The sequence below is a fragment of the Notolabrus celidotus genome, chromosome 13, assembly GCF_009762535.1.
Source record: "Notolabrus celidotus isolate fNotCel1 chromosome 13, fNotCel1.pri, whole genome shotgun sequence".
Taxonomy (NCBI): Eukaryota; Metazoa; Chordata; class Actinopteri; order Labriformes; family Labridae; genus Notolabrus; species Notolabrus celidotus.
This window is the reverse complement of record NC_048284.1, coordinates 7,640,582-7,661,907: the sequence shown is the minus strand read 5'-3', so window position 1 is coordinate 7,661,907 and position 21,326 is coordinate 7,640,582. Positions and strand designations below refer to the sequence as shown.

Genomic DNA, 21,326 nt, shown 5'->3' with positions numbered 1-21,326 from the left:
TCTTCTGCTGCCAAATTCACACATTCTACGCTCACAACATTATCCCCATAGAGTCTTTACACCAAAGATTTCTGTCAAGTTTCATTATTCATTAAGTTGTAATAAATAACAGTTAATCTTCAAACTGTGTCTCTCCTGATTGAAATTGCGAGGACAACGCCCACCAAGTTGCGTCGCTTTTCTTCAAACTGTGGAAAAGGTAGGAATCAAGTGGGTTCCCGTAGAGTTCAGAAGGAGCTTGCCACGCACCAGCTAATCAAAAAAAGAAAGAAATATACCCAACAGCCAATTAGAAAAATTGCAGCATTGTATCCGGGTAAAACAACGCAACAATGTTACATTCCAAAGAAAAGGATGCAAATGTGCAATTGCAGATTGGAAGACGCGGGAGCCCTGTATCAAATGTGTTCAGTAAATCATCTCATCAATTGAATTCGTAGGCTGTTTACTGAACGAAATTACTACTTTTTCACAAAAATAAAGAGATCTAAGGACAGAGTTAGAGGGAGGGCAGTCAATATTGTTAAAGGTGACATATCATGCTAAATCGACTTTTTAATGGTTCTCTACCTGAAATATGTGTCCCTGGCATGTCTACAAACCCCCCGAAAATGAAAAAAATCCATTCTGCCCCTGTTCTGATTTCTCCACCTTTCTATAAATGTGTGCTGAAACGAGCCGTTTCAGTTTTCAGTGTTTTTGTTAAGTCACAACGCCATCAGGTCTGTAACGGAAGTCAGAGCTCGGAGCTTGTTCAGCCCATAGACTATATAAAATACAACTCAACTCCTCCTCCGTTTTTATATTACCTGCACACGTGTGCTAACAAGGAGCTTAGGAGGGAGGCATGCTAGTTGTAGGCTGTCTTAATAAACACAAAGGCCGGTTTTACTCCCCACGTCTGCAGATTTGAAGATCTAGTTACATGTTCGTAGCTGTGTACCAAGACACACGTTGACATACTGACAAATAAAACAACAAGAAACACTAAATCTGTGACCAATGGTTCAGAAAGGTCCTGCTGCAGGCGCCTCTCCGTCAGGATCAGATTCTGGATCAAATTCAGAGGGTTGAAGTAACGCGGGTCTGTGAGCAGCCGTGTACATATATTCAGCCAACATGTAAACATTAGATCAACGTGCTGGACAACCGAGGGAACATCCACTTCCTGAGGGGGCGTGGTCAGAGAGCTCATTCTCATTTAAAGGCACAGACACAGAAAACAGCCTGTTCTGAGCAGGGCTGAAAAAGAGGGGTTTACAGGCAGACCAAAATCTGATTTCAAAGTGTTTTTTTGAGCATAAACTTTAAAGACATGTTTTGGGGACCTCTTAGACCAATATATTTTGACGAAAAAGAGCGTAATATGTCACCTTTAAGGTAAAGGAACAAAATACAGCCGGATAATGAGTAATGAGAGGATACAATCTGCCGCAAAAATTTCACTCTGGACTGAGTTCAAAACTTGAGAGCCCTGTCTACTATTCTAGTAATTACTCTGGTTTTACTCCTCAGCAGAACAACAGGACGCTAGGTCTGGATAGAGGGCTTTAAAACAGGAATGGTGCAGTCTGGCATCAGAGATCATGGTGTGATTCTGTAAAACAAGCTTGTCCTGGTCTGAACTGTTTCAACTGCGTTAGACGCATGCATTCCAACCTGTTGACAAGGCTCATACGCCACACCTTGCATTTCTCATGCAGAATAATTGAACAGGTAGGAATCAAGTGGGTTTCCTATAGAGTTCAGAAGTAGCTTGCAACGCACCAGCTAATCAAAAAAAGAAAGAAAGAAATATACCCAACAGCCAATTAGAAAAATAGCATCATTGTATTCGGGTAAAACAACGCAACAACGTTACGTTCCAAAGAAAATGATGCACATGCGCAATGCAGACTGACTTACTGACGCAGATTGTAAGACGCGGGGCCCCGTATGAAATGTGTACAGTAAATCATCTCATCAATTGATTTCGTAGGCTGTTTACTGAACGAAATTACTACTTTTTCACAAAAATAAAGAGAGCTAGGGAGAGAGTAAGAGGAGGGGTAGTCAAAATTGTTATGGTAAAGGAACAAAATACAGCCGGACAATGACTAATGAGAGGATACAATCCGCTGCCTATATTTCACTCTGAACTGAGTTCAAAACTTGAGAGCCATGTCTACTACTCTAGTAATTACTCTGGTTTTACTCCTCAGCAGAACAACAGGACGCTAGGTCTGGATAGAGGGCTTTAAACCAGGAATGGTGCAGTCTGGCATCAGAGATCATGGTGTGATTCTGTAAAACAAGCTTGTCCTGGTCTGAACTGTTTCAACTGCGTTAGACGCATGCATTCCAACCTGTTGACACGCTCATACGCCACACCTTGCATTTCTCATGCAGAATAATTGAACAGGTAGGAATCAAGAGGGTTTCCTATAGAGTTCAGAGGTAACTTGCAACGCACCAGCTAATCAAAAAAGAAAGATAGAAATATACCCAACAGCCAATTAGAAAAATAGCATCATTGTATTCGGGTAAAACAACGCAACAACGTTACGTTCCAAAGAAAATGATGCACATGCGCAATGCATACTGACTTACTGACGCAGATTGTAAGACGCGAAGCCCCGTATGAAATGTGTACAGTAAATCATCTCATCAATTGATTTCGTAGGCTGTTTACTGAACGAAATTACTACTTTTTCACAAAAATAAAGAGAGCTAGGGAGAGAGTAAGAGGAGGGGTAGTCAAAATTGTTATGGTAAAGGAACAAAATACAGCCGGACAATGACTAATGAGAGGATACAATCCGCTGCCTATATTTCACTCTGAACTGAGTTCAAAACTTGAGAGCCATGTCTACTACTCTAGTAATTACTCTAGTTTTACTCCTCAGCAGAACAACAGGACGCTAGGTCTGGATAGAGGGCTTTAAACCAGGAATGGTGCAGTCTGGCATCAGAGATCATGGTGTGATTCTGTAAAACAAGCTTGTCCTGGTCTGAACTGTTTCAACTGCGTTAGACGCATGCATTCCAACCTGTTGACACGCTCATACGCCACACCTTGCATTTCTCATGCAGAATAATTGAACAGGTAGGAATCAAGAGGGTTCATAGAGTTCAGAGGTAACTTGCAACGCACCAGCTAATCAAAAAAAGAAAGAAAGAAATATACCCAACAGCCAATTAGAAAAATAGCATCATTGTATTCGGGTAAAACAACGCAACAACGTTACATTCCAAAGAAAATGATGCACATGCGCAATGCAGACTGACTTACTGACGCAGATTGTAAGACGCGAAGCCCCGTATGAAATGTGTACAGTAAATCATCTCATCAATTGATTTTGTAGGCTGTTTACTGAACGAAATTACTACTTTTTCACAAAAATAAAGAGAGCTAGGGAGAGAGTTAGAGGGACGGTAGTCAAAATTGTCAAGGTAAAGGAACAAAATACAGCCGGACAATGACTAATGAGAGGATACAATCCGCTGCCAAAACTTGAGAGCCCTGCAATAGTCAAGCAATGCATGTTAAAATTTATTTTAAGTACTTCAGAAAATGTACATCACTCCTTTGCAAAAAAAGAAAACCCAAACAAACAATAAAACAGGTTAGGCTCAGTGGTTACCTATAGGCTATCCCTTGGGAAATACAGTTGCCAGCGTAGAATCATTTATTATTGTATATGTAGCTACATATTACAACTCTCCTTACCCATTTGCATTGTCAGAGATGGGGGGCAAGTTTTGAAATTGAATTACAAAATCCTTTATTTTTTTTAATTTCAGGAAATGCGTATTTCGATAATAATAATAATAATAATAATAATAATAGTAATAATAATAATACTACTACTAATAATAATAATAGTAAGAAGAAGAAGAAGAAGAAGAAGAAGAAGAAGAAGAATAGCAAGTTTCTAAACAAAGTTAAAAAGTGCTTTACAGAAAAACAAGAAATATATATATATATATATTTATATCTGTATATATGCATTTATATGTTTATATATATATAAAATACATATGGTTGAACAATAATCTTGTGTCATAATGATACAGCTGTGACGATTGACGCGCTCAGGCCATACGCGTGCGCAGAACCGTTTAGATGCACATCTCGACGCGGTAGCCCCATCCGATGGAACACCGGCGCAGTGAAAACAGCTGATCTCCCCATCACAACAGTCTATGATCACAACCTGCTGCGATACGTCATTGCTGAAAGTAACGCCAACCGCTCAGGCTTAACCCCACTTCAGGAAAGTGTACTCGCTGATCACTGAGGTTATAGGCAGGACTTTTACAGCATTAACAAAAATGAGTGAAATGAATCCAAACGAGTGTGCTCCAGCTGCTGACAGTGCGGAGAAAGCGGACGGGGCTGCGGAATGGGTAAGTTCACTGAGTGTTAAACTTGTTTCATTTCATGCTTTTAAGTTCCAGAAAGGCGCCTATAAATAAAATGTATTCTTCTTCTTCTTCTTCTTCTTCTTCTTCTTCTTCTTCTATGATTATTATTATTATTATTATTCTTATTATTATTATTATTATTATTATTATTATTATTATTATTATTATCATACTACTCAATGTAACGTGTTGCTGTTAATGTGCTAAATAAGCTTTGAGTTGAAAAAACAAAACATGCCTCCCATCTCTGACAATGCAAATGAGCAAGGAGAGTTGTAATATTTACATATACAATAATGAATTATTCTACGCCGGCAACTTTATTTCACAAGGGATATTAGTTACCACTAAGCCTAACCTGTTTTATTGTTTGTCTGGGTTGGAGTGACATACATTTTCTGAAGTACTTAAAAGCAATTTAAGCATGCTTTGCTTGACTACTGACTTATTATGCTACTTTCTGTTTGCACTTTCAGATGAAAAAAAACACATCACTGGATTTAATATTTAAAACCATATAATGAGCTTTACAGATACACTGAGTCTTTTTTTGAGTCAAGTGTCTGTTACGTCTACGTGATACTAACATTATGTTCATAAAATAAAAATCCAAAACAAAGTTATGGCACTATTATTTAGATTGTCACTAGTTTCTGAAAATTAATAAAGATTCCCCTCAAAATTTGCACCTTTGACCACCCTCCTCCTGCACTCTCTGCCCAAACCCCAGGAACCTTTCCGCATCGCCGTCTCCTCTCGCACCCTCTTCAACATGGATGAAGAGAGGAAGATCTATGAGGAAGAAGGACTGGATAAGTATGTGGCTCATCAGGTGAAGCATGAGAGCGAGCCCCTGCAGCCTGGAGCAGCTTTTCCCTTGGTGAAGGTAAGTTCATAAACCTGCCCATGCCATGGAGGCTGCCAACCTGTTGATGCAGTTCTATATTTACTTTCTGCAGGGTGTGGTCCTGTAGTGCATTTGTGTTGAAACAGTTCAGACCAGGAAAAGCTTGTTTTATAGAGTCAGACCATGTTCTCTGATAAAAGATGGCATGATTCCTGTTTTAGAGCAAACTTCCTTTAACTTCCTTTAACTTCCTTTAACTTCCTTTAACCTCCTTTAACTTCCTTTAACCTCGTGCAGAACCAGACTCATGTTAGACAGACATCTGCTGAGTCAGAGTTGCGGTTGGAAAAAGGGATAGAGTAGAATGAGAGAGAGAGAGAGAGAGAGAGAGAGAGAGAGAGAGAGAGAGAAAAAAAGTTGACACATTAATTGTGTCTTGTATTATGTGTGTTTCTAAAACAAATAGACTAGGACTACCTGAGTAGGAGTATCAGGTGTCAATTTGTCATTCCAGTCCCACGTCACTAATGTCACCCGGTCAGCATACTTCCATCTCTGTAACATCTCTCGCCTGCGTCCATCCCTCTCCCCCATCAGTACATCCATTCTGGTTCACACCCTGGTCACCTCCCGCCTAGATTACTGCATCTCCCTTCTTTATGGTTTACCTGACAAATCCATGTATAAACTTCAACTGGTTCAAAACTCTGCTGCTTGCATCATCACCAGAACCCCCTCCACCAGCCACATCACACCTGTCCTGCAGCAACTCCACTGGCTTCCAATTCAATACTGCATCGTTTTCAAGATTCTGTTCCTCACTTACAAGGCCATCAACAACTTAGCCCCTCAGTACCTTGTTGACCTCCAAACAAAAATTCCCACTCGTAGTCTCAGGTCCTCCTCTTCCATCCAACTCACCATCCCACCTGCTCGCTTGACCACCATGGGGTCGAGAGCCTTCAGCCGCTCTGCCCCCCCGCCCCTGGAACTATCTCCCCCTGGACGTACAAAATTCCACCTCTCCCACCACCTTCAAATCCCGCCTAAAAAGCATACTCACTCTAATCTGTCTCTTTGGGACTTGAATGACTTCCCCTCCCCTTTCATTTTTCTAGAATTGTATTCTTTATTCTAATGTATTTATGTATTTATTTACTGTTGAGTGTTGCTTTTATTATTGCTATGTTGATAAATAAATTGCATTATTATTGAATTATTAAATATATATATTTAATACTAATACAGCACTCCGTATATAAATTGGTTTGACACACAGGTGGTAAACACTGGCTGTTTATTATGGCAACACAACCATTTGTGCAAACAAGAGGCATCACCTGAATGAGGAGGCCCTGCCTTGAGTGTGTCCTGCGTGAAGGGAGGGTCACCTTTATTTGCATTGGATTTATTTACAAGATGTTATATAAATACAGCTAAATTTCTAACAATTGACTGATGTTTTAAATTTAAATCAAAAGATTTTCGCAAAATTTAGGGTCAGAATGTTCGAACAGAAAACCTACATTCTTTTACTTCAATGTCATTTTAAGACCTTGATGTTCTTTGTATTGATCTCTCTAATTGAGGATTGAAAGTCTGTGGTTGTAATTACGTAAAGTTTGTGTTGTAACTTCACTCTGAACACTTTGACTCAACATCCTGAACTTCAGCTGTTTCTGCTCTGAACACAGGCTCTGATGACCGTCAACGCTCGACTAAAGAAGCTCTACCCGGGCAGTAAGGAGCCCTTTGACATCGTCTTAATGACAAACAACCATGCCCAGGTCGGATTGCGCCTCATAAACAGCATCAACCACTACGGTAAGCTAACATTGTTGAATACTGTATCAGCTAGAGAGAGATTTCTTCCTTCAGCATACAAAAACGTCCTCGTCTTACTTTCAGATCTGACCATCGATAGATTCTGTATGACCGGAGGTCAGAGTCCCATTGGATACCTGAAGGCCTACATGACGAATCTGTACCTCTCCAAGGACTCAGAGAAAGCTAAAGCGGCCATAGAGGAAGGTGAGTCAGATTATAATCCTCATTTCTCTCAGACACAACCTTTTTGGGTTCATAAATAAACGGGCTGCTGTCAGCAGCCTGGGGGTGTGTTTGTACTCCACTGATATTCACACACTCTCATGTTGGTTTTGTTTGTGACTCACGCTCAACCCCACACTGTGCAGCAAGAAGGAGCTGCAGGAAGGTAGCGTGTGATTTATGGCCCCCTGTGGTGTAAATGCACACAAAACAAACACGATTGAATCTCTCATGTGTAAAAGAGAACTATGGATTAAAGTATGGTGAGGGAAAAAGAGACGTCTCCTCTGACCAGCTGCATCACTCTGAACAGAGAGGTGTACACGTGTGGCTCTGTGACTCCTGCGGGTCAAACTTGGGACCTTCAAAATAAAGGTCACCTGAAGTGAATCTGCTAGTTGTCTGTCGAAATCTTGAATGATGAGTTTGGTGGTGTGATGGTGGGTCGAGCACGATTGGATGGATTGTGTTTTGGCAGAGGTCCTCATATCTACAAAGCCTTCCTCCCACACGGATCACTTGGGATTCTTGATTGTACTCAGGGGCTAAGGTGAGTAGTCTGCTGCTTGTGGGACATGGTTTCTGAGACGACAGGAGTGTAAACTCCTCTGCAAAAGAGTCTCTCTGTACTTGTCTGAAGAGGGCAAGTTCAGCCTGCTTATAGTCATCTGCCGTTGAGGTATCAACGATCTGAGGTAGTAGCCGCTCCATGACATCCTTGGGCAGAAGCCTTAAGCAGCTCCTGGTAGTTGTCAGAGCTGTTGGCGTCAGGCAGACCAAGATCTGAAGGCACAGCAGCAGGATTTTCGCAGCTCGGAAGGATCTTCTGCTGGAGAGATGTCTGGAGATGTGGGCCAGGACGATTCATGGTGCTGCATGAATGGAGGTCCATGGTTCCAGCGATGGGGACCAAGAAGCTGTGATAGAGACAGCGGCACCGGGTTATGTCGTCAGCAGGGTTGTCTCCTGAGTGGATGTATCACCAGATGCTACCCTCTGTTAGCTCTTGGATGTCTGCAACTCTGGTACCAATGAAGACCTTGTAGCGACAGGATTGTGATTGTATCCAAGTCAGGACTGTGGTTGAGTTGGTCCAATGGGTGATGCTGGAGATGCTGAGGGTAAGCTCTTTTCTCAGGATGGAAGCAGGCTAAGCACCTATGTGAGTGATGCAGAGTTTTAGTCTTGGGATGGACTGCTGACAGTTTTTAAATTCTACCTGCTGTAAACAAAATGATGACCTGCCATCCCAAAGCTGTTATTTAACCCTCCCCATTCCTCCTTCAGGCATCGCTGCAGCCACCGTGTTTATACCGGAGACGGAGACAGAGTTGTGCGACACTCAGCTGAGGGTGGCATTTGATGGCGATGCTGTCCTCTTCTCAGACAAGGCTGAGATCATCACGAAGATAAAAGGCCTGGACAGCTTCATCGAGCATGAGACAAAGAAAAAGAACATTTCTCTCCTTGAGGTAACTTCTTTATGGCACTCTGATTTGCACCTGAGCTCCTCATTCCCAAACCTTTCTACATTACCTTGACTCTTCGTCTCTTTCAGGGTCCCTTAAAGTGTTTCCTGGAGGCTCTTTGCAAGCTCCAGAGGAAGTTCTACAAAAAGAACGAGCGCATGAACTGTCCCATCCGAACCTTCCTGGTCACGTCCCGCGGCGCTGCCGGCTCCGGGGCCAGAGCCCTGAACACTCTCCGCAGCTGGGATCTGGAGATTGACGAGCTCTGCTTATTGGCCGGAGCTCCTAAAGGGCCACTGCTGCAAAAAATCAAACCTCACATCTTCTTTGACGACCAAATGTCTCACATTAAGGGAGCTAAGAAACTGGGGATCATTGCTGCACACGTCCCCTATGGGATTGGACAGAAGTACCACAAAGGGAAACTCATTGAGAAGCCAGAAAAAAAGAAATAAGATAAAAAGGGTTAAAATACTCAACATGCACTACACTGTCATCTGCATAGAGAGGTATGCTTCAAAATGAAATATTATCAGAAGAAACAAAAGGTATTTAAACAGAAGCAGCTCTATTTTAAAATGAGTTAGGTCATGGGTAAATAATACAACCTACAAAGTTTATAAGTTTTTGGTTATTTTTTATACTTCCAGGGTTTTCTACGGGGGAAGTGTTAATGGTTAAGGAATGTGCTTTATAAAGAAGTGTTACGACAGGTGGTGTACACTACTTCACTTCACAATGTTTTGTAAGAGAGAGTCAGACTTTTAACCTCTATGTGCCTTTTAATGAGACGCGTTATTATCTTTCTCTTGGTTTAGGATTTTGGTGTATACAGTTTGACAAAGGTAGGGTATGTGTGCTGTGTTAGTTTATATCTTTTGGATCGGATTTTGGACTTAAAAGATGTCAAACATATTCCAGCAGTGGTTTTGCACATTTAAAGTCACTCATCATTCATGTTATCATCAGTTTGAAATGGATATTTATCAGGGGAGACTATCCTGGTCTTACGGGGATCACTCATGCTGTCTGTTTTTGTTACTCTTTGCTGTGTTTGCGCACAATCTTTATACTTGTACTGCAACATTTATAGTTAAGTTGTCTTAAGATTTTGATGCTTTTACATTGTATCTGGATATCAAAGTTTTATTGAGACTTCATTCACTGTCAAAGTTTCATACTGAAAAGATGTGTAAATGTACGCTTACCCCAACTTCTATGACAAGCCGCACTTACTTTTTGTAAATGTTTTTATCACCATAGTAACAGCATTAGCATCAGATCCAGTCGTATATTTGCAGTAATGTTCATGTTGCAGCAACACAATAAAAGGATTCTTCACTTTCTGTACCCTGATTTTAAACTCGCCTGTGCCTTCAAAGTTATTGCTTTTTGATCTTTGTGTTTTGAGCCCAGTGAGCATTGATTGGGTTGGCTCTAATAAAGCACTGACTCATGCAGAGGTGGCATGACGTTTGTACGCTCACACACATAAATTAAGACTTTTTTATTTGCCCTGAATTCCACCAAACGTTTCCATTTTACATTCAGATTTGGTGAAATAATCTTAAAAGACATTTTAAGAGTAATATTTTGGGGCATTTTTGCTGTTATTAAACAGGAGAGCTGAAGAGAGGCATGAATTTCAGGGAGTAGAGAGTTGAGGAAGACATGCAGCAAAGGGTGTAGGGCAGGAGTTGAACCAGCGGCTGCTGTAACAAGGACTATAGCCATTTTCTCGGGGGAAGGAAATGACATTTAAAAGGTTTTATTTGAAATGATTTTAAATACAAATAATATATTTTTCCATTTACAATGACAGTTCCTTTGTAAACAAAAGTGGCAGAAAGATAGTCATTGGGTAGTTTGTCCAAACTGAGGCGGCCTGCCGGCCAGTCGCCTGGACGGGGTCTGTCACAGGAGAGATGGTGTCGTATTTAACCTCACTGTAGTTAGTTTTTTTTCCACACAGCATAAATCACTGATGCTACATTCTATTGCAGAGCAATAAATACTCACAGGACAACTATTAGTTTAGTTTAGTTTAGTTTAGTTTAGTTTAGTTTAGTTTATTTAGTACAACCTGAACACACCATCTCAGAAACATGGAGGTGGCGGCATCATGCTGTGGGGAGGCTTTTCTGCAGCAGGGACAGGGAAGCTGCTCAGTGTTGATGGGAAGACGGATGGAGCTAAATACAGGGCTATACTGGGAAAAAAACCTGTTAGAGGCTGCAAAAGACTTGAGAATGGGGTGGAGGTTCACCTTCCAGCAGAGCAACAAACTTAAGCATACAGCCAGAGAAACCATGGAACAGTATAGATCAGAGCATAGTCATGTGTTTGAATGGTCCAGTCAAAGTCCAGACCTGAAACCTATTGAGAATCTGTAGAAACTTGAAAATTGTTGTTCACAGACTCTCTCCATCCAATCTGACTGAACTGGAGCTGCTTTGTAAATAAAAATGGGCAAAAAATTCTGTCTCTACATGCGCAACGCTGGTACAGACCTACCCCAAAAGACTTGCAGTGAAAGGTGGTTCAACAAAGTATTGACCCGGGGGCTGAATTACACGCACTAACTCAGGCTCCTTCCGCACCAGCGAGGGTAACGTTCCACGTCCCAACAGCCAGTCTATGCCACCGGGGATCAGCACGCCCAGGCCTCCTGCCCGGACCGCCACCCGGCCTCCTGCGCACCCAACCCCCATGCCTACCCCTGCGAGTGGTGGGCCCACAGGGTGGCGGCTCCATGTTATTTTTTCAGGCTGAGCCCGACCGGGCTTCATGGGCGAGAGCCCGGCCACCAGACGCTCGCCATCCAGCACCCCCCCCAGGGTCTGGCTCCAGGGGGGTGCCCCGGTCTCCCTCTTCCGGGCGAGGTAGCTCTCATCCCAAATTGCCATTTCATGAAGGTTTTTTGAATCGCTCTTTGTCTGGCCCCTCCCCGGGACCAATTTGCCTTGGGAGACCCTACCAGGGGCGGATGCCCCCGACAACACAGCTCCCGGGTTCACCGGGACACACAAACCCCTCCACCACGTTAAGGTGGCGATTCTTGGAGGAGAAGAAATATACCAAACAGCCAATTAGAAAAATAGCATCATTGTATTCGGGTAAAACAACGCAACAACGTTACGTTCCAAAGAAAATGATGCACATGCACAATGCAGACTGACTTACTGACGCAGATTGTAAGACGCGGGGCCCCCGTATGAAATGTGTACAGTAAATCATCTCATCAATTGATTTCGTAGGCTGTTTACTGAACGAAATTACTACTTTTTCACAAAAATAAAGAGATCTAGGGAGAGAGTAAGAGGAGGGGTAGTCAAAATTGTTATGGTAAAGGAACAAAATACAGCTGGACAATGACTAATGAGAGGATACAATCCGCTGCCTATATTTCACTCTGAACCGAGTTCAAAACTTGAGAGCCATGTCTACTACTCTAGTAATTACTCTGGATTTAACCTCAGCAGAACAGGACGCTAGGTCTGGATAGAGGGCTTTAAAACAGGAATGGTGCAGTCTGGCATCAGAGATCATGGTGTGATTCTGTAAAACAAGCTTGTCCTGGTCTGAACTGTTTCAACTGCGTTAGACGCATGCATTCCAACCTGTTGACACGCTCATACGCCACACCTTGCATTTCTCATGCAGAATAATTGAACAGGTAGGAATCAAGTGGGTTTCCTATAGAGTTCAGAGGTAGCTTGCAACGCACCAGCTAATCAAAAAAAGAAAGAAAGAAATATACCCAACAGCCAATTAGAAAAATAGCATCGTTGTATTCGGGTAAAACAACGCAACAACGTTACGTTCCAAAGAAAATGATGCACATGCGCAATGCAGACTGACTTACTGACGCAGATTGTAAGACGCGGGGCCCCGTATGAAATGTGTACAGTAAATCATCTCATCAATTGATTTCGTAGGCTGTTTACTGAACGAAATTACTACTTTTTCACAAAAATAAAGACAGCTAGGGAGAGAGTTAGAGGAGGGGTAGTCAAAATTGTTAAGGTAAAGGAACAAAATACAGCCGGACAATGACTAATGAGAGGATACAATCCGCTGCCTATATTTCACTCTGAACTGAGTTCAAAACTTAAGAGCCCTGTCTACTACTCTAGTATTACTCTGGTTTAACTCCTCAGCAGAACAACAGGACGCTAGGTCTGGATAGAGGGCTTTAAAACAGGAATGGTGCGGCCTGGCATCAGAGATCATGGTGTGATTCTGTAAAACAAGCTTGTCCTGGTCTGAACTGTTTCAACTGCGTTAGACGCATGCATTCCAACCTGTTGACACGCTCATACGCCACACCTTGCATTTCTCATGCAGAATAATTGAACAGGTAGGAATCAAGTGGGTTTCCTATAGAGTTCAGAAGTAGCTTGCAACGCACCAGCTAATCAAAAAAAGAAATAAAGAAATATACCCAACAGCCAATTAGAAAAATAGCATCGTTGTATTCGGGTAAAACAACGCAACAACGTTACGTTCCAAAGAAAATGATGCACATGCGCAATGCAGACTGACTTACTGACGCAGATTGTAAGACGCGGGGCCCCGTATGAAATGTGTACAGTAAATCATCTCATCAATTGATTTCGTAGGCTGTTTACTGAACGAAATTACTACTTTTTCACAAAAATAAAGAGAGCTAGGGAGAGAGTTAGAAAAGGGGTAGTCAAAATTGTTAAGGTACAGGAACAAAATACAGCCGGACAATGACTAATGAGAGGATACAATCCACTGCCTATATTTCACTCTGAACTGAGTTCAAAACTTAAGAGCCATGTCTACTACTCTAGTAATTACTCTGGTTTTACTCCTCAGCAGAACAACAGGACGCTAGGTCTGGATAGAGGGCTTTAAAACAGGAATGGTGCAGTCTGGTGTAACCCAGGTCCCATGTAATTAAATTTAAAACTAGAGTTGTTAATACTATGGGACAGGGCCTGAGCTCTTTTAGAAAAATACAACTCTAATAAGGTTTGAAACTTTAAGAAGGTTTGTAACTTTAATAAGGTTTGTAACTTTAATGAGGTTTGTAACTTTAATAAGGACCACCACAACTGTACTTTAAATGCAAAACCTTCAGAGGTATTTATTTATACAAAATGAAATAAAAGGTAAAAAAACAACAATAACAAATATATAGAATACTTGAGTTATATTCAACAGTTCTCTGTTACTTTCCAAACACTAATACATCAATAAACATTTACCTGTGGGCCCACACACACTCACATGAAACACACAACATTAAAACAACCTGGTATTCAAAACCTTAACCCGTTGCAGGCCTGTTGACTGTAGCTTGGGTGCGGTGTGGCCTAAAACGGTGATGGCCGCTTCACTCAACTGAGCTTAAAATAAAAAGCACGTGCACAATGTTCAGTTAGTACTCACAAACTCCCAGTTGGATTAGTATGGATAGGCGGGGACAAACAATGCAGTCTCACGAGGGCAATGGCGCACAACAGCGAAGTTCAAAGAAGACGAAAAAAAACAGCAGGGCCGTCTGTTGGAAAAACCCGTCTCGACCTCTCTCTCCAACGTCCGTCCTTTAAACATATCATTCAGTTAAGCCACAGTATCAAACACTATCTCTTGTTGACTTAGCATTAGCTCGCTTTAGCATCTTAAATGCTAAGGCTACGATACACAGGCACATTAACACTGTATGCTACCGCTAATTAGCATGTTGCTAACCACGTTACACATTCAGTCTCATTAACACTAACAGTTAGATATAACACGAAATACAGGCATACACATTATATTCACCTCTTGCAGGTCACAGAAGTTTAAATCAGGACCACGAGTAGTCGACCTTCACGATAAAACTTAACTGCTCCCCACTCAGAATATCTCCGTCTCAGCTCTCTGATCGATAGCGTCTGCGTCTCTCATGCTGCATGTTCACCTTCACCCCACACTAACCTGCACCACTAGTCCCGCCCCTTACGTAAATGGTGTACTCTGATTGGCTCGTGAGGTTGATAACAACCAAACACAACACAAGAATGGAATGATTGACATAAGACAGGTATCAAGTTAGATTACACACAGAAACTAAACTGCTTCTTCATCTCTCCTTCCTTCCTAATCACAAATGTTTTAAATAACTTAAGACCTTTGTAAATACTTTATCTTTTAACTGTAAATAGTAAAATGTATTAAACTGAAAGTATTATATTTATTCCCTTTTTATAATACTTATTTTAAACAGTTTTAAATCTTATGACTCTTCTTTTGAACATATTATGAACTTTTAATACAACTATTTATTATACTTTTAACATTGTATTTTATGCACTGTAACCGAAATGATTTTGTACAGGGCTACACCCTCCCCCTTCTGACCGTGTAGATGTCCTCATCACACCTTATGTCTCTCTTTAACTCGGAAGGATGATACATTGTCTCCTCCTCTGCGAACCTTCTGGACGTTTTGCACCTTGTTTTATTGGTTCGTTTGTCCTGGTCTGGAGGGTTTAACTTGAGTTGAATGACCATACCATGGTGCATGATGGTAACTGGCTCACAGGATGGGTAACCAGGTTTCTCATAAGTTAATCTCACAGCTGGTTTTGTTTTCCTCAGTGATTTTCGGATTGTGGAAGATTTGTCACTGTCATGTCTTGCACATCAGAGTCTGACAAAGGAGGTGCAACACCGTCAGGCGATCCCTCATACTCTGCTTCTGTATGTTCTGGATTTTCTGAAACTTCACAATCCTCTTCAGACTTCCCGTCCTCTTCAGAGCTTTGATCCTCTTCAGACTTCTCGTTCTCTTCAGAGCTTTGATCCTCTTCAGACTTCTCGTCCTCTTCAGAGCTTTGATGTTCAACTGCCAACTGTCTTTGGACTTCATCCACATCAAAATCAGGTTGATTATGGACAGTTTCAAACTCTGAGTCTGATGACTCTGTGTCACTTTCCTTTGCTAGGTCTGTATACTCAGCTTTTGGTTGACGTTGCCGGGTAAGTTGAGCTCTCGTAACAGGTCTCCGAACAGGTTCTTTATCTTCAGACGGATTAGACATCCTGACCATATATCCGATCGGCAACAGGTGGTTTCGATGGAGAGTTTTGACTGCACCTGGGCCATGTTCTGGTTTGACCTTGTAAACTGGCAGATTTGGCAACTTCTCCACAACAACATACGGTGTTGATTTCCATCGATCTTGGAGTTTATGCTTGCCTTTTAGACCCACATTGTGAATGAGGATTCTGTCACCAACCTCCAACGGTAAGTCTCTCACACGACGGTCATAGTGTCCAACTTGTGGCTTTCTCGAAGCAACAACACCATCTCAGGTGAGTAATTTTTTGAGCGAGTGAACCCTTTGTTGTTCTCCATGGCTTTCTTTAACGGCCCAATTGCCGGGTCTATATCCTGTGATACCTGGATATCATTCGGGCTCAACTGGTCAAGGGTGTTGATGCTAAAGTTTACTGGGAACATGTAGGCTTCTGGTACTGATGTGGCAGGAGCTCCCAGCTGATCCACAAATCTGTCGGGCACATCTGCCTCTTCACTGCTGCAGGTTTGTTTGCAGAGGGCTTTGATGCCAGCAGGCGGGACACTGATCCACTCTTTAACCTCCTCTGGAGCATACTGTCGAGACAGCAAGTCAGCATCGATATTTTGCCTCCCAGGACGATACTGGATGGTGAAATCATAGGTGGCAAGGGCAGCTAACCAGCGATGTCCGACTGCGCTGAGTTTGGCAGAGGTCAACACATACGTTAATGGGTTATTGTCCGTTCTGACAGTAAACTTTGCACCATACAAGTAGTCGTGAAATTTGTCCACGACAGCCCATTTTAATGCAAGAAATTCCAATTGGTGGACTGGATAGTTGTGCTCAGAGTCTTTAAGCTTCCGACTTGCAAAAGCTACGGGTCTGAGGCCCTCAGGGTATTCCTGGTTCAGGACAGCGCCTAACCCATTCATACTGGCATCTACATGTAATATGTACCTTTTGGTTGGGTCGGCGAATGCCAACACTGGGGCATTGATGAGGCAGGCACGGATTTGCTCAAAAGCTTCCTGGCAGGCTTGAGTCCACCGTTCTCCAAAGGGCTCGGATTGCTTGAAATAGGCTTTGCTTTGGCCACCACTCTTTTTGGACTTGGGATCTTGCCAAGTGGGGGCATAACCCTTGGTGAGCTCGGAGAGGGGGCGGACAATGGCAGAGTAATTTGCAATAAATCTCCGATAATAACTGCAGAATCCGAGGAAAGACTTGAGAGGCTTCAGGTGAGTGGTTACTTTCCAGTGTTTTACTACTTCCACCTTGTCTGGATCAGAAGCTATTCCATCCACAGAAATGAGGTGACCCACATACTTGACTTTAGGTTGACAAAACTGGCATTTGTCAATGGAAACCTTCAGTCCGACCTCCTCTAGTCTGTCCAGCACTTTGAGAAGACGTTGCTCATGTTCTTTAAGTGTTTTGCCAAAAATAATAATATCGTCTAGGTACACAATGGCTTCCAGAAGGTGCATATCTCCGACTGCCTTCTCCATTAGACGCTGGAACGTTGCAGGCGCTCCTGTGATTCCCTGTGGCATGCGCTCAAATTGGTAGAAACCAAGGGGGCAAATGAACGCTGTCTTTTCTTTGTCCTCTGGTGCCATCTCTATCTGGTAGTAGCCACTACGCAGATCTAGGACCGAGAACCATTGGCTGCCTGACAAAGAGTCCAATGCGTCGTCAATGCGTGGCATTGTGTACTGGTCTGGTGTGGTGCGGTTGTTGAGTGTTCTGTAGTCGATACAGATTCTTATTGTCCCATTCTTTTTGCGGACTACAACGATCGGTGAGGTATAGGGACTGCGGGACTCTGTGATAATCCCAGTGGCCAGCAACTGTTGTATGTGTCGCCTCACATCATCAATGTCTGCAGGGGCAATTCTCCTTGATCTCTCTCTGAAAGGTCTGGGATCATGCAGGCGAATGTTATGTTCAACCCCTTTGGTCACACCAACATCCCACTCATGCAATGAGAAAACATTCTGCCTCTCTGCCAACTTCTGCTGAAGTCGACTCTTCCACTCTTCAGGGATAGGGGAATCTCCGAAATTGAAGAGACTTGGATCAAGGGTTTCTGATGAGAGGTTGGATGGCTGGATTGGGGTAACTGTGTCCACAGCATACATCTCAGCAATGACGGCCCCCACCGGTATGGAGGTCGTTTTTTTGGACTCATTTTGAATGAGCACAGTGAAACCGTTACTGTCTATATCAGTGTCTGGGATCACACCTGGCTGTACCAGCACACCAGCGGGGAGACACTGGGCAGTGGGTGCATCAATCATCACAAGATCTTTGGATGGGGCACTTTTTCTGTCTACTGAGCAGGTTACATAATACTTTGCACCTGGAGCAATAGAGAGTGGATTGGGGCCTTTCCACTTAATCTGTCCCAAAACGTCATCCTTAGTTAACTGCTCTTGTGCTTTAGCTGGGGCGTACACTGACTGAATTCTCATGGAGTGAACAGCATTCTGGTCTTCTTTTGTCTTCACCAGCTCCCACAGGCGGCGGAACAGAGATGTATTGGTTCCAACCAGCACAGGGGTTTGTTGCTGGTTTCTTGGCTCAGGACAAATCAAGGCGAGCACTTCTACACGCCCTGATACACCAGTGATCTCCTCAGTAAACTCCATCTCTACAACAACGTACCCTATGTACGGATACTCTGTGTCAGCCAGGCCCCAGAGTCCAAGGCAAGAGAGGGGCTTTATTGGGACATCTGACAAGTGTTCGTTGTACCAGCTTTCAAAGATAATGGTCACGTTGGACCCACTGTCGATGAGAGCATCGCAGACCACATCATTGACTTTGATGGTATGAATAAATGATGGACCTACAAGACCCTCAGGCAAGTCCATGTTATTTTCTGGGACTTCAATCTTGTTGGTTCTAGCTACACACTGCTCTTCAGCCGTGGGCTTTGGGTTTTCTTTGTTAGGGTCAGAGGAGCTTCGCACCAAGCGTATAAGCTTGCTCAAGCCAGTTGTCTAAGGACTCTTCTCCAGCGGGGGTGGGACCAGTTCCGGAAAATGCCCGTAGACGTCGATATGTGTGGCTGTCAGGCTGTTTGTTGGTTCGTCGCAAAACATCACCGACTGCACGGATGATGTCTGCTGGGTTACTGTTACCTTCTTTGGAAGGGATACTTAAACCTTGGATGTCCTCTAAGGTTTTCCCTTCGCCCTGCAGAAAGGTGAGTAATTTCTCTTCAAACACATCATGTTGAGGCTCAAGCCCAAGATCCACAGGATGCGTCGCGGTACGTTACGGCTGCCGCGCACGTCGCAGCAAATAGGTTCCCATTCAAGTCAATGCTCTAGAGTCCACAGGGCGCGCTGCGGCGTGTCTCAGTTCCGTCTCTGGAGCGTTCCGCCGCGCCGCTCTGCCAGAGATACGCGGGGAGTCTATTTTCGCCGCTCCCCGCGCCCAGCCTGCGTCAATCGACACAGAAATGATCGAACTATCCCGGAAGTCAGGCACGAGGATCGTATGCAACATCCGCTCACTTTCCAAATAAACACCATGTGCAAACACAAGATCGTAAATTTCACCACTTCTTCAACATTACGTCATAACCTGTGGCATCGGGCCAGGCGTCAGTCTCAAAAGATACCATGGACGAGGAAAAGTTTATACTGTGTTGTTCTCGCGCGTTTTGGAGTTCTCGAGGGATCTTGAGTTTCCTGCTCCGGAGTGCGCGCCGCTCCAAACACCAAAGCTCCTATGGACCAGGGCGAAAGCCCCGGGACGGAGCAGAGCCGTGTCGCAGCCGTAACGCGGCGCACACGCATCCTGTGGACTCCCCGAGTCAGTGTAGTAAACAGCTTTCCAACCACTTCCGCCACTTATAGGCATCATCTCTGGGGGAATTCTGGAGGGGTGGATCTCTTCACGACACTCACATAACACCATCAGCGATTGTTGTTGAGGGTGAAACATTTTGCCCCTAACTGCAACTCTCCCCAGGGATTTGATAGTCCCTCCTGTTTCTTCAATGTCTTCTGTAGGAACTCCTTCAGGCACTCCATATAACAGAACTGCATGCTTTAAATCTACTGATTCTCCTTTGCACCAGTTAATTAGCTCTATTTGTGTTGGACTGCTTGCTTGAACTTCCATTGTTGCACTTGGTTTAGTTACTTTTAATTACTGTCACACGTTTTACTTTTACATTAAAGCTCTAAAGTTGTGGGGTCCAGTTACTTTTGATTGTCTCATTTACTTTATGTCAATACAAATCCCAGCGGTGCCTCCATCTATGTAACCCAGGTCCCATGTAATTAAATTTAAAACTAGAGATGTTAATACTATGGGACAGGGCCTGAGCTCTTTTAGAAAAATACAACTCTAATAAGGTTTGTAACTTTAATAAGTTTTGTAACTTTAATGAGGTTTGTAACTTTAATGAGGTTTGTAACTTTAATAAGGACCACCACAACTGTACTTTAAATGCAAAACCTTCAGAGGTATTTATTTATACAAAATGAAATAAAAGGTAAAAAAACAACAATAACAAATATATAGAATACTTGAGTTATATTCAACAGTTCTCTGTTACTTTCCAAACACTAATACATCAATAAACATTTACCTGTGGGCCCACACACACTCACATGAAACACACAACATTAAAACAACCTTGTATTCAAAACCTTAACCCGTTGCAGGCCTGTTGACTGTAGCTTGGGTGCGGTGTGGCCTAAAACGGTGATGGCCGCTTCACTCAACTGAGCTTAAAATAAAAAGCACGTGCACAATGTTCAGTAGTACGCACAAACTCCCAGTTGGATTAGTATGGATAGGCGGGGACAAACAATGCAGTCTCACGAGGGCAATGGCGCACAACAGCGAAGTTCAAAGAAGACGAAAAAAAAACAGCAGGGCCGTCTGTTGGAAAAACCCGTCTCGACCTCTCTCTCCAACGTCCGTCCTTTAAACATATCATTCAGTTAAGCCACAGTATCAAACACTATCTCTTGTTGACTTAGCATTAGCTCGCTTTAGCATCTTAAATGCTAAGGCTACGATACACAGGCACATTAACACTGTATGCTACCGCTAATTAGCATGTTGCTAACCACGTTACACATTCAGTCTCATTAACACTAACAGTTAGATATAACACGAAATACAGGCATACACATTATATTCACCTCTTGCAGGTCACAGAAGTTTAAATCAGGACCACGAGTAGTCGACCTTCACGATAAAACTTAACTGCTCCCCACTCAGAATATCTCCGTCTCAGCTCTCTGATCGATAGCGTCTGCGTCTCTCATGCTGCATGTTCACCTTCACCCCACACTAACCTGCACCACTAGTCCCGCCCCTTACGTAAATGGTGTACTCTGATTGGCTCGTGAGGTTGATAACAACCAAACACAACACAAGAATGGAATGATTGACATAAGACAGGTATCAAGTTAGATTACACACAGAAACTAAACTGCTTCTTCATCTCTCCTTCCTTCCTAATCACAAATGTTTTAAATA

At 43.1% G+C, this 21,326-nt stretch overlaps 1 protein-coding gene and 2 long non-coding RNA genes across 3 annotated transcripts in view; 1 reads left to right on the top strand and 2 right to left on the bottom strand.

Moving 5' to 3' along the window:
• Positions 1–4,121: 4,121 nt before the first annotated feature.
• On the top strand, positions 4,122–10,135 carry LOC117824348 (cytosolic 5'-nucleotidase 1A-like). The gene is made up of 6 exons (XM_034699817.1): positions 4,122–4,389; positions 5,138–5,293; positions 6,949–7,078; positions 7,163–7,285; positions 8,591–8,775; positions 8,862–10,135. Exons 1-6 carry the CDS (start codon positions 4,315–4,317, stop codon positions 9,225–9,227), a joined length of 1,035 nt encoding a protein of 344 aa, XP_034555708.1. The 5' UTR covers positions 4,122–4,314; the 3' UTR covers positions 9,228–10,135.
• Positions 10,136–13,862: 3,727 nt separating this feature from the next.
• On the bottom strand, positions 13,863–14,880 carry LOC117823653. The gene is made up of 2 exons (XR_004633449.1): positions 14,572–14,880; positions 13,863–14,348 (listed from the first exon to the last, which is right to left on the bottom strand). It is a non-coding gene; the product is annotated as an uncharacterized LOC117823653 (long non-coding RNA).
• Positions 14,881–20,277: 5,397 nt separating this feature from the next.
• LOC117823652 overlaps positions 20,278–21,326 on the bottom strand; it is a 1,054-nt gene continuing 5 nt past the window's right edge. The window contains exons 1-2 of the long non-coding RNA XR_004633448.1: positions 20,987–21,326; positions 20,278–20,763 (exon numbers count right to left, since the gene is read on the bottom strand). The exon at positions 20,987–21,326 is cut by the window's right edge and continues 5 nt beyond it. This is a non-coding gene — a long non-coding RNA (uncharacterized LOC117823652). The remainder of the gene's footprint in view (positions 20,764–20,986) is intronic.